The following is a 16,351-nucleotide window of genomic DNA, read 5'->3' as shown; positions in this document are numbered from 1 at the left end:
ATATCTATAGCTAGCGATGTGCGACACCTTTAGGGAGTGTCATTCTCTTTCTTAAGATTTTTACCTGAAAAATGCAGGGACTCGTCTGCTCCTCGAATATTGGTATATTTATTTATCTACCACATGAACAAAAGCATGCAGATTAGAAATGTTACTCAAACAAGCTTTAAATGAACCCCAGAATCAGTGGTGGAAAGTAACTCAGTACATTTATTACTTTACTTGTATTACTTTAAGTCCAGTTTTGATGTACTTGAGTACTTCCACTTTACCCTACTTTATGCTTCTACGCCACATTTCACTACATATATTTATCAACGACAGTTACTACTTTTCAGGTTCTTCAAATTTTACTAAATATGATCCATTTATTAAATATGCATCATTACAAATTAAGCTACACAACAGAAATAAACAGTTAAAATACTTCCACCTTGATCAATAACATTACCAAAACTCATTAGTGATGATGATTCAGTAATAACTGTACAGAGCCATTCTGCATAATGAGTTCTTTTACTTTTGATACATTAAGTACATTTTGTTGAAAATACATACATACAGCTTCACCTTTACTTAAGTAACAGTTTGAATGCTGGACTTGTAATGGAGTATTTTTACACTGTGATATTACTGTTACATAATGATCTGAATACTTCGACCACTGCTAAGATCAAAGGAAATCTCAATAAATGCTGTAACCCCCTCTACTGCTGACTCTGATCTCCTTGTTGTTGCTGCCCCTGAACTGGGCTCTGTGGCTGTTTTCGGTTGCAGGTCTGCACATTCATTATTTTACCAAATGTGCATCTGCAGCTCCACACTGGGCTGGTCACCTGGTACACACAAATACTGCAAAGTACAATATAAATTGCAGTAATAATGATAATCCCTGCCAGGCCTCAGCAGGCTTATATATTTCCTCATCCTTTCAATTTCTGCAGAAATTCTGAATCAGCAAAAGTGCTATTTGCTGCTCATCTTTTGAATAACAGGTGACATGAATCCTAATCTCCTCAGAGCTACAGTAGGATGCTCTAAACACTGATTTATTCCCCAGTTAAATTTGAATTTCAATCACAAAGCTTAGCTGTAGAGAAGCAGAAAAAGCAGAAAATGGGGGCCTGCTCACTTATGATGCACCTGCACCGGAGTCTGACAGATAAAGAAAAACATCAGATAAAACCACATTTTCTAAAGGAGAATCTACAGTGATGATGAAAATGTGGTCCCGCTTCTAGACCTTATTTCCATGCTTCCCTGCTTTCAGATTTAAACTACCTCAGATAAACATTGGTCTTCTCCAAGTGGAAACTCATAAATTGAAGAAGCAAAATTACGGAAGCCAAGAACAGCCATGCTTGCAATTATTTTTTAATGCCATTATCTTGAGATCACGAGTTAATTTATCTTGTTATCTTGAGAAAACAAAAGGCCAATTTCTTGAGATAATAAGATAATTTATCACGAGATTTATCACGGGTGGAGCTCATTCTTATTTGTTTATTCCTGTTTTCTCCTCTCCATGTTTCCCTCACATGGATTGCTCAACTATTGAGATCGAGCACAGTCAGTGCTCTTAAGGACAGGGGTTCAAATCTGTAATATGTTGGCTCTTATTCCCTCTCTCCACCCCACTTTCCTTTCTCTAATTAAGTCTAATAATATGAAAATGCTTGAAAGGTATTGTTGAGTGTTTCTCCAATATGAAACATCCAATCATATTATGACCAGGAGTTAATCAACTTGCCATTTGGCTGTGACACAGATGTCATTAATAAAGGTGCTATTAATAATAACAGGTAATCCTTGATCTGACATTTTCAACTTAGATCAGTTGCTACAGTTGTCAAGATGCCATCTATGCATGTTGACATGGCACTCTTGATCTCTGATAAACATAAGTAATAAAAGGAAACAACCTTTTGTTTTCTTGTGATAACGGGTTGATTATCTCTTTACTTTGAGATAACAAAGCTAGATTTCTTGAGATAACAAGATAGTTAACTCGTGATCTCGAGATAATGGCATTTTTTTTAAAAATTGCAAACATAGCCGTTCTCGGCTTCCATACAAAATATTTCACTCCTCAAGGGAAAACTTTATTTTTCACACAGTGTTGAGTAGTTTACTTTAACGACCTTCCCTAATCTGTAAACTACCCTGTGTTATGTAGATAACGGCAGTTTCTAGTGAATATTTGGACAAACGCCGATTAAACATTTTCAGCGACATTTTTTCTGCTTTTATTGGGGAGTCTAAAATTTTATTTCAGCCATTTGAACTTAATTTATGGAACGTTTTGCGGGCATTATAACATAGCGCAACATTAATGGTTTCCATAACAACCACGCACTATTTTGTTTTTTCAATGGAGAAAATAAATGGCAAATTTACTGTAAATACATAAGCCCTCTGGCTAACTCTTACTATGGTTGCTGTTTTTGGGCATGTACTTCCGAGTGGGTGTTTATGTGTGTCGTAGTATCTGGCAGCCGCGGACGGTCCCTGCCGGTGGATCCTGCGTCGGCCCCTCTCTCAGCTGAACCTCCGCAGAAGCTCTTTCTGTGGCAGCCGGCCGGTTAGCATCATGTCGAGCGTCGTGGATACTAAGCTGTACGACATCCTCGGAGTTTCCCCATCTGCCTCTGAAAATGAACTTAAGAAGGTAAGCAAATGCAGAAACAAAAGAGAAATTTGATAAGACTGAGAACATAATAAAATAGGAAGAGAGGTACTGAAATATGGCCTAGAAACAAGCGAATCAAGATGCTCATCAGCAGCAGCTTGTGAGTTTGCTATCCTAGCCACAAAACTAAGCTAGATAACTGCTTGCATTGCGCTTTGTAAGGCAATCGAGTTATACATCGATGTTGGTGAAATAATTGAGAATGTATTTATTTTTGTCATCGTTCCTACATGTATTGGAGAGATAAGAGTTAGCCTGTTTGGAAATGGAAACCCAGAATTACTCCGGTGACCACGAGTGTGCTAGTTACGTTAGCTTGCCGGCTACTAGACGATAACGCTACCTAGCTAAATTCCAGCAAATAGCCCCCGCCAAGTCAGTCAGCGACGAAGCAAATAATGTTAGCTTATCAGCTCACTTACAAAAATATGCTAAGAAAACAAATCTGCCTTTGTGTTCACAACGTTTATGTGGCATGTGGTGACGCTAAACTTGGCGTGAATCACGACGTATTTATTTACATTATATGTTTATGGATAAACTTGGGTGTTTTTTTTTTACTTAAATGACAAACGTTAGCTAACGTTAATACCACTCGTCGTATTGCTAACGTTACGGTAGCTATACGTTGCTAAAATTCACGTCGCTATGTACTCAGAACTCGATTCAAACATCTCACACCGTTAATTACGAATTGTCTATAAACAGCAAATCAACGTCAACCTTGCCAAACGTGACTTGAGTCATTTTACCAAATGTTTATGACCTCTTGTGGGTTAATCTTATATTCAGTAAACTCAAATGAATCATATAACTCGATTAAGTCTGAACTATTTTTAAGATAGCTGTCATCTATCCCAGCTGTTTTCTCCTGGCAGAAAACATCAAGCGAGTAATGCGAATCAAATGTATGTCGACAATGTATGTCGAAATGAAGTGCCTTTAGTGTTATGTTGATGGATTCCGAATTTACCAGGAGATCGTGACAGTTGCTGGTTAAGCAGGAAAATTTTAAAAAGATGCATATTTTCGCATGAAGATTTTGTTGTCGTCTTCTTCACACCTGAGTGATAAGTGTCTTGACATGTCAGAGGCTGCGATGCTCTCGCATATGTTTTTTTTTTGACAGCAGGCCCACAAGTTTAGCCCTTAACTGGTAAGGAGAGGTAATGCGGTTATTGATACCTGAGCTCTAGGCTCTCATGCAGCTTTGTTTATGTTGATTTTTGGTTCATTACAGGCCTACCGTAAACTGGCCAAAGAATATCATCCTGACAAGAATCCTGATGCTGGAGACAAGGTATGATGCACCAAAGCATTTTCAATGGCAACAGCAGCAACACTATAATTTACAATAAGAGCAACAGCAGCAGCACCACAGTTGCTCAACAGTTGGAACCAAGAAATTATGTCAACTTTATTTGTCATGATCACACACAGCCCAACTCTTTGAGGGTTAATAATAGGTACAGACCAGAGTTCAGAATATGAAACAGTGTTTCTCTAGAGACGAGTGCATCAGTTTTTGATTTATTTTACTGCTGCTTTGTGACTCAACCCTGGTTTTTACAAGACCTTGATACAAGAGACTTGACTGTCTGTATTTCTTTTTTTCTTTGTAATAGGTGACTCATGAAACACAAAACTAGTTGGCCCACATTGCTGTCATATATTAAATGATTTTTCATCCTATCCTGAGTGTTCTTGTTTTTCTTTTTTCCAGTTTAAAGAGATCAGTTTTGCATATGAGGTACTGACAAACCCAGAAAAGAAGGAGCTTTATGATCGCTATGGAGAACAGGGACTACGGGAGGGAGGAGGAGGAGGGCCTGGGATGGACGACATCTTCTCCCACATTTTTGGTGGAGGACTGTTTGGGTTCATGGGGGGACAGGGCAGAGGACGCAATGGAGGCAGGAGGAGAGGAGATGATATGGTACACCCTCTGAAGTAAGTATTGTACTTTAAAAGCGTTGGGGTTCTTTAGTGGGTGGTTAAAAAATGTTTTTGTGTCACTTATAACTCTTTTGTCACACAGAGTTTCTCTTGAAGACCTCTACAATGGCAAAACCACCAAACTACAGCTCAGTAAGAATGTGCTGTGTGCTGCCTGTAATGGGTGAGTCTGCTTTGAATGTTTAAGGATTGAAAACAGCCTAATAATCTATAGTTTTATAGGCCAGCCAGATGATGGGATGTAATTGCAGTGATTCTGTTGTGCATAAATAGAAATTCCTGCTAACAATGCTGACGCTTTACTGTTTGCCTTCTAGTCAGGGCGGTAAAGCCGGAGCCGTGCAGAAGTGTGTGGCATGCAGAGGACGAGGTATGAGAATCATGATTAGACAGCTGGCCCCCGGGATGGTTCAACAGATGCAGTCAGTCTGTACAGACTGCAATGGAGAGGGTAATATGTCTGTCAACACCCACACACTGACTTTACTTTTTAAAAAAATGGATAGGTAGAATCACAAGCACAACAGTACTCTGACTGTGTCTAACCTGTGTGTGTGTGTGTGTGTGTGTGTGTGTGCTTGTTTAGGTGAAGTGATCAATGAGAAGGACCGCTGTAAAAAGTGTGAGGGTCATAAGGTGTGTAAGGAAACTAAGCTTCTGGAGGTGCATGTGGACAAAGGCATGAGACACGGACAGAAGATCACATTCTCTGGGGAAGCTGACCAAGCACCAGGCGTTGAACCAGGAGATATCGTCCTGGTGCTACAAGAGAAAGAACATGAGGTACCTCACCTGTCTGCCCTGGATTCTGATATTGATTTGTTAGGCTGTGTTTATTAACAGGGCTACAATAGAAAAGCTGTTATTCAAGGAAGCATTCTACATTTATTTGATGAACAACAATTGTGAACCTTGGCAACAAATTTTTGGATTTTTATCTAAATCAGGAATTCCGCCGTGATGGCAGTGACCTTCACATGGTCCAACGTATTGGCCTGGTTGAGGCTTTGTGTGGCTTCCAGATGACTGTCACACACCTCGATGGACGTCAGCTGCTTGTCAAATACCCACCTGGAAAGGTCATAGAGCCAGGTAAACATGTCTTCATACCACATTCGCAAATGATCTATTTTTCATCACAGTCCTGCTTTTTTGTTCTGATGGACATTTAGTGAACAAAAGCAGATTATTGTGTAGAAATATTTGTTGCCGAATTAATCACAGTGAGAAACAAACACAATGAGCCAAATTGATGATACATTTTGGATGTGGCACTTTCTCCAGCTATTTTTACAGCTAACAAGCCATCATATTGTTCATAAGAATCTATAGTTCCCTAATGAAATTACTGAGGTGCCTGAAAGGTCGCAGATATACTTGCTTGCTTTTAACTACATGCGCGCGTGATGGCTGCCTCATGTATCCTGCGTCCATTTAGAGTGTTGGTTGTGCATGTCCTCCGAAATTAACACTTCACATCTGCAAGATACAATACGCACACAGGGTTTTTACCTGGATTTTTTTGAGACAAAGGTGGAAAAGGCTCGAGAATGTGCTTGCTGTGGCATACACGATTTGTGCATGTACCTTAGAGTGTCGTGTGCTTAAGTGGAAAATTGATTTGACAGATGAAAGTGTCCATAGGGATTTGAATTTTATACCAAGATGGAAAATGAAGGTTGTGACAAATGATGGTGTCTATTTTGTAAGACTGGGACGTTATACTTATCTCCCAATTCGATACTATCGCGACTATCGATTCTTGATTCAAAACCAAATTCTCAATTGAATAGAAAAGGGGGCACTATTGTCAGTCTCTTGCTTCAGTATATTGTGTGCCAAACCTTTCACTGGTGTCATTATTCTGCTGAAAAACAATAAGAAACATGACTGGCAGATAAGATAAATGGACCGCAGCCTTTTTATTTCGAAAAGTTAACTGCATTAACTAATGAATTAATTCATTTGAAAGCATCTTACAGTCTACTGCCTGTATGAGGGGGAGGCGGAGTGCCCTGCTGTGTTGTTATTAACATCATGTCTCCGGCAGTGGAGAGCAGCCTTTCTGCTGCACTGTAAGCTCCGGGGAAAGACATTGCTGTCCAAGACGCTGAGCAAGCACAGGGTTTTTGAGGTGAAACAGACTGAGAACAGAGTTATTTTCTTCACTTCACAGTTAGTCCAAGTTGTTAAATGTTGCAATGTGTGTTGGTCAGCCGGTCTCGTCTGTTACTACTGGAATTCGCTGCTCCGCTAATGTTAGTCTCTGAATGACGGCGTAGAAAGTTTACAATATACTTCATGTTCATCTCGCAAAGGTAATTATTGGGTCAATAAATCAAATCATGCTTGCAACCGCTGCCTTTTTTGAAGATGAACTACAAGATAACTCTAGTGTGTGCGTGCTGTAGACTGTCCGGTTGCTGCGCTGCCCTCATAGTTGAGTTCCACCTTTTTTGGTCTGTCAACATGACATGCCAGTATTTTCAACAAAGATGGCGGCCAGTAATACAAAGGCGGTCCACCTTTGAGTTAGATAGGCAGGGAAAACGCTGTGCACATGAATGGCAGTATGGGGATGTGATGGTGATAGCAAACTGCTCTGCTGAACTGACTGGCTCTCTGTGTATGTTGTGTTGTGTAACAGTGGGCTATTCTGACGGAGAAAATCATCAAACGTCCTGGTGGACATTTGAAAATACTGGTGCTGTTTCTCATCATCAATTTCTCACATTGGCAGAATGAGAGAAACATTCATGTACTTTTTATTTAACAAGACCAACACACTACTTCAGTCAACACAATATAGTGCAATTCTACAGAGTTTACAGTCAGTGAGTATTGAGTGACCAGATAAAAATAGTACAAGTGCTTTCTTTAGTGCAGAGGGTGTTGTGCAGAGACAATACGCATCATGTGGACAGGAGTGTGTTATTACCTTTTTAGTTAATCTGGTCAGCGATGGATTTATTTTAGCTAACAGACCATTAGCTAATAATTAGCACAACACACCTCTGAGTAGTCAGAGATCGATGTGAATAATTTAACTACAAAAACTAGCTTGGTGTAATGCCTGGTGTTAGTCAGGGCTGAGTAATTTACTATAGAAGACACTTACAGATTAGCTGGTGACGTTGCACTGACTCCTGCTGCTGCTGCTCCAGACTGGCGGCTAACGTTACTCCTCTCCATGCTGCAAGAAGCGCACTGCCCACACTGCAAAAACTATATATCTTCCATATCTTCCAATGCAGATTTATGAATATTACGAGTTTGTTGCATCCTTACTGTCAGAGTAGTCTGCAGTCAAATGTTAACTGGTAAAGTTAGTAAGCTGTAGGATGCTCCCGCCATATTTTTTGATTCAAATGAGGTTCACTATTCTCTCACATGGCCAGATCTTGTTGCATGAAGAACCAAAGGTTGACCACGTGAGAATAACGTTTCACGTTCAACTTTTCACGTATCCATGGGAAAAGGCATATATTAAATCTTCAAATGAAGATCTATTTGAATCGGAAAACCCTACTTATGTTACAGTATATAATACACAGCTTGTAAATTGCAGAAGCCAAGGCCACAAGGTCCTTATGTGTCTGCATGCCACATGTCTTTACACCCTTTTGTTGCTGTGTGTGTGTGTGTGTGTGTGTGTCAGGTTCTATTCGTATGGTGAAGGGAGAGGGAATGCCTCAATACAGAAACCCATTTGAGAAGGGAGACCTTTACCTCAAGTTTGACGTCCAGTTCCCTGAAAACAACTGGATTAGCCCTGAAAAGCTGAATGTGAGTTGCAGTTGTTGTTGTGATTTGCACATTTTAAACTCCAGTCTGCTCTAATGATTATGCTGTCATTGTGTATTTAATAATGATCAATTTCTTTCAGGAACTCGAGTGCTTGCTGCCTGCTCGTGCAGAGAATCCTGTTATCACAGCGGATGCGGAGGAAGTTGACTTGACAGATTTTGACCGGAGTCAAGGATCAGGAGGTGGAGCCAGGAGAGAGGCCTATAATGATAGTTCTGATGAGGAAGGGGGCCATCATGGCCCAGGGGTGCAGTGTGCACACCAATAGAAAGACTCATGCATAAAGACATGCGCACACATTAAAGCATAAATACATGAACATCCCTTGAGTCCCATTGCTAACACCATTCAAAACTTGACGCACATTTCTCTTCTTTCATGATACCCATGAAAAAGAGATACAAAACACAAATACAAATACACGTATATCCACCCTCCTCAGTTCCATGGTGCCCATAAGTCAGAGAGATGCTGGACTTGTGATGACCGTTTTGTGTTTTTGGACAGTAGTGCTCATTAAAGCCTCCAGCAAGAAGGTGGTCCCATTCTCAGAGGTTCACTGACAGAACTTGATGTGGACCTCCATGTTTTCATCCTAGGCTTTTACCTTTCACTGTGGGAAACACCAGTCTAGTGTATAAAATGCAAATATTGTTGACTATCTTGTATAAGGTGTAGTTTAGTCTGTCACACACAAGCGCATGCTGCTTTCTCGCTGAAGATCTTGCACATGTTGATCCTGGGTCCAGACACCACACCAGTTTAAATTTCATGTATTTCACAAATCGAAGTGCCCTGCTGACCTGATTACAGCCTGAAAAGTGTGTCATTTGCACAGCCTGCTGGGAACCGCACATGGTAATAATGCACCTCATCCTCAAAGGTGAACTCTCATGTTTTGAAAATGGGACTTGTGGGTTCTTTTTTTTTAGTTCCCAGCTGTCACATTGCTAGAATATTAAAACTCTGAGTATAGCACCTATCAGCCAGGCACAGTTTTTGTTTTTTTTTTAGTTTGGAATTTAAGCTTTTTTGTCTTTGGTTTTAATGTTAGTGTGTTCGAGACCACATGACTTGAACCTAAGCTGTGTACTCTTCATTTGAGGACACACTCGTGTATTTTGTATGTATGTGTGTAACACAGTGGCTCTGTGTGTGAGAGCTGCTGTGGAATGTTCTGGCTTATTAGGATGATAGGTATTCCTGCTTTGTGTCGGACTGCAGTGTGAGTGGACACTATATAAGATCAGTTAAAGAGGAAACAACTGAATGTTTATTTGCTGATAATCTCTCCCATGTAGACAGTCTCCCCCTCGCCCCCCCCCCTCCACACAACTGGGCCGAGAGATCCCCCTCTCTTGCAGGAAAACTACTGGGCCCACACCCAACCCTCTGTATTATACATATCTCCCCATCATAGAGTTGTTAGCAAAGCTTTCGTCCTTTGACATGTTACAGTACTCACATCCTGTAAATACAACCCCAGTCCATAGGTGCAATCAAAGTCTACATCAGTGTCCTTCCTGTAGTCACAACATAATGACCAACAATGTCTATATAAGGAGAGATGATGGAACTTATGTAGACTATTAACATGCACCTTTGCGACTCATTGTGTATGTAATTTAGGCCACGGGGATAATGTGTACACAAATAAAAGGGGTCATTGATAAATGATATTACTGTTGATGCTTATGTTTGTCAAGATGATAATTAAACTGTATAATAAACAGTCACCATAAGTTTGTTGAGATCTTTTTTTCATATAAACAATCTGCATTTTGAGATATATTTATGTTCTATATGACATCAAACAGGAAGGCCACCACTCACAATATCTATAGCATTACACACAACAGCATGTTACCAATGATTGATACAGTTTGAATCATTAGAGAACCATATATTTGTTGTGCTACTTAGTGATGGGAAGTTTATTAGTGTCAGCAACCTTCATGAATATGGAAATAACTAAAAATTCCTCTTTTACTCGACAAGAATTTTAAGCAGCTCTAGTATCTCAGACCTCTCCGTCGTCTGTTTCTCTGCTGTGGAGGGTTACTGGACCCAGGAGTTCCTTGAATCCTGCAGTATTTCTTAAGAGTGAAAAAAAGAAAAAAAAAGAAAGTGGAGAAATTGATGGTAGACATTCATTTGTTGTCTAATTTAAATAAATAACCCCTCACCTGTCTCTTTTGGACTGCATGACATAAGAGCGCTCTCTTCTTAGCTGCTCCAGTCGCTCTCTGACAACTGTCTTCTGCTGGTTCTTGTCCTCCTGAAACACAAAAGTTAAAAGTGTGATAATACAAAACTTATCAGAGTGTTGCAGACAGATTCCCTCAACATGTTTACCTGTGGTAGATCATGTGTGAGGTGTCTTAGCCTGTCTGTGTGTTTAAGGCCAAGCAGATCTTCCTCTGCCTTCCTGTTCTGGATGATCGACAGACGTTCTTGAACCTAAGACAAACGAGATGTCAATGACAGATGTCTCCGCGCTCCTCAGCCTCTCACTTGCGATGATCTGAGTAATCTTTCAGTGCCACTTTCTCTCACCCTCAGCAGTTGTCTCTCTCTGTCTCTCTGCTGCCTCTGTTCGACCTTTCTTTGCATGTCCACCAGGTTGCGCATCGTTCTCTCTCTCTCCATTGCTGACAGTGGTTCTCTTGCTCTCTCTCTCTCCATCAGTGTGGATTCCCTCATTGTCTTCCTCTCTGCGAGGCTACAGTCTGCCTTTAAAGCAGGAAACAGCTGCAGAATTATTTTTAAAATAGAGTAATGTGGAAGTGATGCGTCACTGGCGTCTTCATAAAGTAATGTTAAAAGCCCTGGCTGCACAAAGAAGTAACAGTACACTTACTGTGGCTTGCGAGGTATATTTCTGGTCCTCAGGGTGAGCAGGTTCAGGCCCTCCCAGATCCCACAGCTGTGACTCTGATGCAGTGGGACACATTTCCACCTCAACCACTTCTACCCCATTGGATGTCTCATTAGATGCTCCAGAACAGAGGTCATTGGCATGCTGTTTAATGTCAAGAGAGTCAACCAAGAGATGTGGTTGTACAACCTGCAGGGTCGGTATTGGCTTCTCCTCCAAGGTCAACTAATGAGTGAATGATAAAATATAAAAGGGAAGGAATCAGATGACACGGAATGACAGCAACACAGTGTTTTATGGTCTGCTATATGCTAATGCTGTACGCTGCTGAGAGTACCTGTTCTACTGCGCTGCACTGCTGAGACTGTTGGTCAGGGTGGCCTGTGGAACCAGACTGGAACAGAGTGGGTTTCAACTCTTCATCGTGGCTTTCTGCAGCAGTCTCCTCACACTGTGAGTGTTCAGCTGTGCTGCACGTATCTCTGGTCTGCAGACTGCTCTCACCATCTTGGCTCTGTGCTGTGTCTCTGTCTGCAGCCTCTGTCTCGTAGTCAGTGTCATCCTCTGGTGGTTTGCTCCAAGCAAGGGCAATCAGTGAGCCCTGTTTCTCATAACTCTGGGGGCTCTTTGTTGCTCTGTCCTCTTCCTCATCCTGGGCTCCCCCCTTTGCAGCGAAGGGCTCGTGAGTATTACTTGTTGTATCTGACACACACAAGATCTCCAAGTAGGGCAGATCCTCCATTGTTGCTCCACAACCTGGGAGAAAGCAAAGTTTATTGTAATTGCAGTGGTGAGTATATGTTCATATACAGTATGTTTGCCTGCGTTTGCAATACCTGTGCAGACATCCTGTGTGTTAGTCCCATCTTCAGCTTGGACTCCATGTAGTTCTCTGTTGGCCCTTCTGACTGAAACAACAGTCAGAGCTCCAGGTGGCTTATCACTGATGTTTTGGGCCTCAATGGGCCCACTGCAGCAGGACTCAGCTGGGATTTGCTCTTTGCTACTGCTTTGTGCCTTGTTTGTATTAGGAATTAGTATAGAGCCTGAGGTAAAAGGGGCATCTGAGATTAGGAGTTGGAGCAGGTTGGTGTAATGCTTTGCTTGAAGTTCAGATTCATACTCATCTCGCAGAGCTTGGAGATGCTGTGTACTCTAACAGACACACATAATTATTTCTGAATTCTTGTGACTTATTATAGAATTTTGCCTTTGATTGGATGCTGTGGCTGTCTTGACTCACCTCGTTCATCAGCGCTGGCAGTAATGCAGAAGCTTGGACCTCCTGGAGCTCCAGCAGATGGGTCAAGAGGAGCAGAGCACAATCTTCCAGCTGGTGTAGGGACCATTCAGCCAGTGTGCTGCCTATGTGGGCCTGCATTTGGGGCTGGGGTTGTAGCTGAGGGTAAGTTTGCTCTAAGTGGATCTGAGTCTCACCATGTGTCTGCAGGCTGGCATGGATTTGTCTCAGCCTTTTTATACAGACGTCCCTTAAAGACGCCTGTTTATGGTCATCTCCTATGGCAAATAAGGAATATGGGATTTAGGGAAATAAAAGCAAACCAATTCTGAAAGCAGGTGAAAAAGAAGAAATATTGATTTACCCTCTTTTGGAGGCAAAGTGCAGCCTGGCCACTGCAGATCCTCTATGGAGACCCCATGTACCAACTGGACCAAGTGCTGCCTCTCCTGCTCATGAGTCAGCACCAGCAACTGCAGCAGTGCCTGCTGGGAGAGGGCCAGAGTTTCTCTGCTGATAATACTACTGTAGTGTATGCTTTTTCACCTTGAGCATTACTGGAGAAAAATATGACCGCACAAAAGAACATAGTGTATGCAATTCAAGAATAATGTAATGACATTATGCACTAATCAGATTTACAGTACCTGCTGTGGTGATACTGAGATAGAGTACTTCATTTGCTCTTCTTCTTCACCCTGTAGCCACAAAACAGCCTGCTCTGCTCTGCATGGACTGTTAACATGTGGCCTGAACAGATAGATGAGGTGCAGGGAGTATACAGCTGAGATTTTTATGTCCAGTGTTGTATATTGTACAATGTATATTGTTGTTTACATGTTTTTTGGCTCACCATGTCTCCCAGGATTGTCGGGCTGCCAGAAGAGCACTGTAGGACATTTTTGCTCTCTGCGCTCTAAGAGTTGCCAACCTGATGTGCAGACACATTAGTCTCAGGCTGTCCCTGTCCAGCCTGGAAGGGAAAAGAATAATGAATCAATTGGCTAAAGCGATATGGAAGCCCAGCAGTGTCCAATCTAGAATAAAAATGTATTTCCAAACAATTCCTATAATGTTAACCTGCTTTGGGTTCAAGATGAGCAAGATTATACAGTAGGTAAATAAGATTATAATAAGTTAAGTGGATCATCTAATATGACATGACCTTGATTTTTAAAGTGTAGACCTACAAGCAGCTTTAAACTGTTTAAAATTTGTGTGATCTGAACCTGATTCATGTCGAATGTAAATACCTCTTGCCTAGCACTGTCAGTGTGTCCCTTTCTTGTTGATGAGATGTGTATAATTCGTACAGGAGAGAAATGGCAGAACGGCACTGTTCCCTGGACTCAGGACAGGCCCTGCAGGAAAAAAAAAATTATAGCATTTTGTTGGAGGCACATTAAGCTACAATTGCAGGTGGTTTGTAATATTAACTTGTACAGTACAGCATATCTGTGTTTTTTTATAGATAATTGAAGGTGAGTTTCCTAGTTGGAATCGTAACATTGGTTGCTCAACATTACATAATATATTTTTACTGCTGTATAGTTAGTTTAGAAACCAAGAAATATTGTTGTAATGTATTTTGATTGTTGTTTTCTTGTCAGTTGAAGACATTTCCATATATTTAGTTTTCATTTTATTTTAAAAATTACAATAATAATAATCTTGGTGTGTGTGGGCTACCTGTATATCCTAAACGCTCCCGGCAGCTCAGCCAAACGGAGCATGTCACCTGATTCCAAAGCCTCCTCTGCAAGATCCTCCAGCCCCTCCTCTTCCTTGTGTCGTTGCCCTGGCAGCAGGGTCTCCCAGACATTCAGAGCCGTGGAATCACCAAAACAGTGAAAGAAAGAAAAAAATGCAGGAATGTGAAGCATCTGGACCAGATTCTATAATGCTGAGCAAGTTATACTTGGTTACAAGAATGTTCTCAATGTGCTATTGTGTCAACAGTTCAGAGTAACTTTTTCCTTACTGTAGTGTTCCTGAAGCATTTCTGTATAAAGCAAGTGGGTCACCACATCATACTTCACTCCCACCAAGAGGAGGACATCTGACAGGGAGACAAAGCCCCAGGCTTGACCTCTGACCCCTGGGATTTGGCCATGCAAGGGAGAGGCCAGTATGCTTTGCACACCATCTGTCGCCAATCTAAGGAGATAAAGACATCAACATTATAATCATATTAAGCACGCATGCAAAAGAGATAAGATTTCAGTGTATAAGGGTTGGCTTTTTAGATTACATAAAGGTGTTAATTGTTTTGAGTGGTGAAAAAATATTCACACCCTCTAAAATACTACAATGTGAAAATAGTCTTTCATTCCAAACATTACATAAGTTAAGGAAGTATTAGCAGTAAAATGCAGTTAAGATATCAAAAGTAAAAGTACTAATTCTGAGAAATGGTGCCATTCAGGTGTTGAATCATTGCCTTAACACACATGCAGCATTTGAATGCTGTAGATGGACAATGTGGCTCCAATATACTGTTAAATTATAGTTTAAACTTCAGCAAGTCATCATATTTTGAGTTTATCATACTGTTCGTTCTTATCCTCAATCTGCAAGGTGACAATAAACTTAATCCTTCATACAGAATCATCACAGACTGTAGAGTAAAGTTGAATGGAGTAAAAAAAAAAAAAGTGTCCCTCTGTATTGTGGTAGAATCAAAGTATCTAGTGTAACAAAATAGAAATATATAAGTGTCTTGACCAGGGAATTTTACTTTAGTAAGCTTTTGTGTCTGTTTCTTGAACTAAAGATGCTCACCTGGCCCAGCACTGCCTTGCTGCTTTCTTGAGCCTCTTCACACCTCTCAAACTGCAGTGCTGTGTTTTCCCTCCCGCCGGTCTCTCCCTCTGTGTGAGGAAAGTAAGGGCAAAATTATGATGAACAGAGAAACGGCCTTCCTGCAGGAGAAAATCTGCTGACTTTCAAGCACATACCTGTGAGTTGTCTGTGTCAAGGGTAGAGGATTGTGAGGATCCTAAATCTGAGTTGTAAGCTTTTTTGAAGGTATTAGAGTCTGTGCTTTGGTGCAGGCAATTCAGCACATGAGGACTGATGATTACTGGCTTGTCCATCGCATATAGAGGGTTGAGATTCCCCAAATTTAAAAGCTGGAGGTCCCAGTACAACTGAAGATGATAATATCATATATATACTGTATATATACATATATGTTACTGGGTTTCTCATATAAAATTTACAAATATAAGCATTTCATTAAGTACCTTTTCCTTCTTTTTCCTCTCCCTTTCCATTTCTAAGAGAACATCCAAAACATTTTCACCAACACAGGACCAGCTGTTATCAGTTCCTGCAATCTGAACAATACACAAGTATCGACAAATATTCTTTAAGGATAAATGAAAAAATAATCAAATGATAGCTGATTTCATGGTGACATTTGTTGTTTAAAATATATCTGAGTTGTTACCTTCTTCATGGCCACATGTGCTTCATCCCTGTTAGCGGGAACATGAAACACTTTGCTGAAGAGGAGACTCACGTCTTCAGTGGAAAACTCAGCTCCGACAGACATACCCAGAGACTGGTACAGACCAGCGATACAATCCTGAGGGAAAGAATCAGTACAGTATGTGTAACTTACACATACACATGGAAAACAAATGCAGCTCTCACCTAATGTCAAAACATCTTACCTGCTCCATGTTTTCACCACTGTGGGCTGATGAATTATACAGGCCATTACTATGGTAACAGCAGTCCTCTGGACAACAGCTGGATCAGGTTACCAAGCAACAAA

At 41.0% G+C, this 16,351-nt stretch overlaps 2 protein-coding genes across 2 annotated transcripts; one reads left to right on the top strand and one right to left on the bottom strand.

The window, feature by feature from the left end:
* Positions 1 to 2,339: 2,339 nt before the first annotated feature.
* dnaja2b (DnaJ heat shock protein family (Hsp40) member A2b) lies at positions 2,340 to 10,194 on the top strand. The gene is made up of 9 exons (XM_067589615.1): positions 2,340 to 2,668; positions 3,930 to 3,989; positions 4,413 to 4,639; positions 4,728 to 4,808; positions 4,963 to 5,096; positions 5,232 to 5,428; positions 5,593 to 5,737; positions 8,304 to 8,431; positions 8,532 to 10,194. Exons 1-9 carry the CDS (start codon positions 2,591 to 2,593, stop codon positions 8,718 to 8,720), a joined length of 1,239 nt encoding a protein of 412 aa, XP_067445716.1. The 5' UTR covers positions 2,340 to 2,590; the 3' UTR covers positions 8,721 to 10,194.
* A 146-nt stretch (positions 10,195 to 10,340) lies between these two features.
* Positions 10,341 to 14,925, bottom strand: LOC137182968 (uncharacterized). The gene is made up of 13 exons (XM_067589614.1): positions 14,260 to 14,925; positions 13,824 to 13,931; positions 13,424 to 13,543; positions 13,218 to 13,320; positions 12,935 to 13,055; positions 12,574 to 12,848; positions 12,167 to 12,485; positions 11,668 to 12,086; positions 11,313 to 11,555; positions 11,009 to 11,185; positions 10,808 to 10,912; positions 10,639 to 10,730; positions 10,341 to 10,548 (listed from the first exon to the last, which is right to left on the bottom strand). Exons 1-13 carry the CDS (start codon positions 14,451 to 14,453, stop codon positions 10,473 to 10,475), a joined length of 2,352 nt encoding a protein of 783 aa, XP_067445715.1. The 5' UTR covers positions 14,454 to 14,925; the 3' UTR covers positions 10,341 to 10,472.
* Between the last annotated feature and the right edge of the window lie 1,426 nt (positions 14,926 to 16,351).

The sequence above is a fragment of the Thunnus thynnus genome, chromosome 5 (assembly GCF_963924715.1).
Source record: "Thunnus thynnus chromosome 5, fThuThy2.1, whole genome shotgun sequence".
Lineage (NCBI taxonomy): Eukaryota > Metazoa > Chordata > Actinopteri > Scombriformes > Scombridae > Thunnus > Thunnus thynnus.
This window is presented reverse-complemented; position numbering and strand designations above follow the sequence as displayed.

Coding starts and splice junctions, on each gene's coding strand:
- dnaja2b (XM_067589615.1), top strand. CDS start 2,591: ATGTCGAGCGTCGTGGATACTAAGCTGTACGACATCCTCGGAGTTTCC. Junction 4,809..4,962: donor CTGTGTGCTGCCTGTAATGG/GTGAGTCTGCTT, acceptor TTTGCCTTCTAG/TCAGGGCGGTAAAGCCGGAG. Junction 5,097..5,231: donor TACAGACTGCAATGGAGAGG/GTAATATGTCTG, acceptor GTGCTTGTTTAG/GTGAAGTGATCAATGAGAAG.
- LOC137182968 (XM_067589614.1), bottom strand. CDS start 14,453: ATGCTTCACATTCCTGCATTTTTTTCTTTCTTTCACTGTTTTGGTGAT. Junction 11,186..11,312: donor AATATACCTCGCAAGCCACA/GTAAGTGTACTG, acceptor CCTGCTTTAAAG/GCAGACTGTAGCCTCGCAGA. Junction 10,913..11,008: donor GAGAGAGACAACTGCTGAGG/GTGAGAGAAAGT, acceptor CGTTTGTCTTAG/GTTCAAGAACGTCTGTCGAT.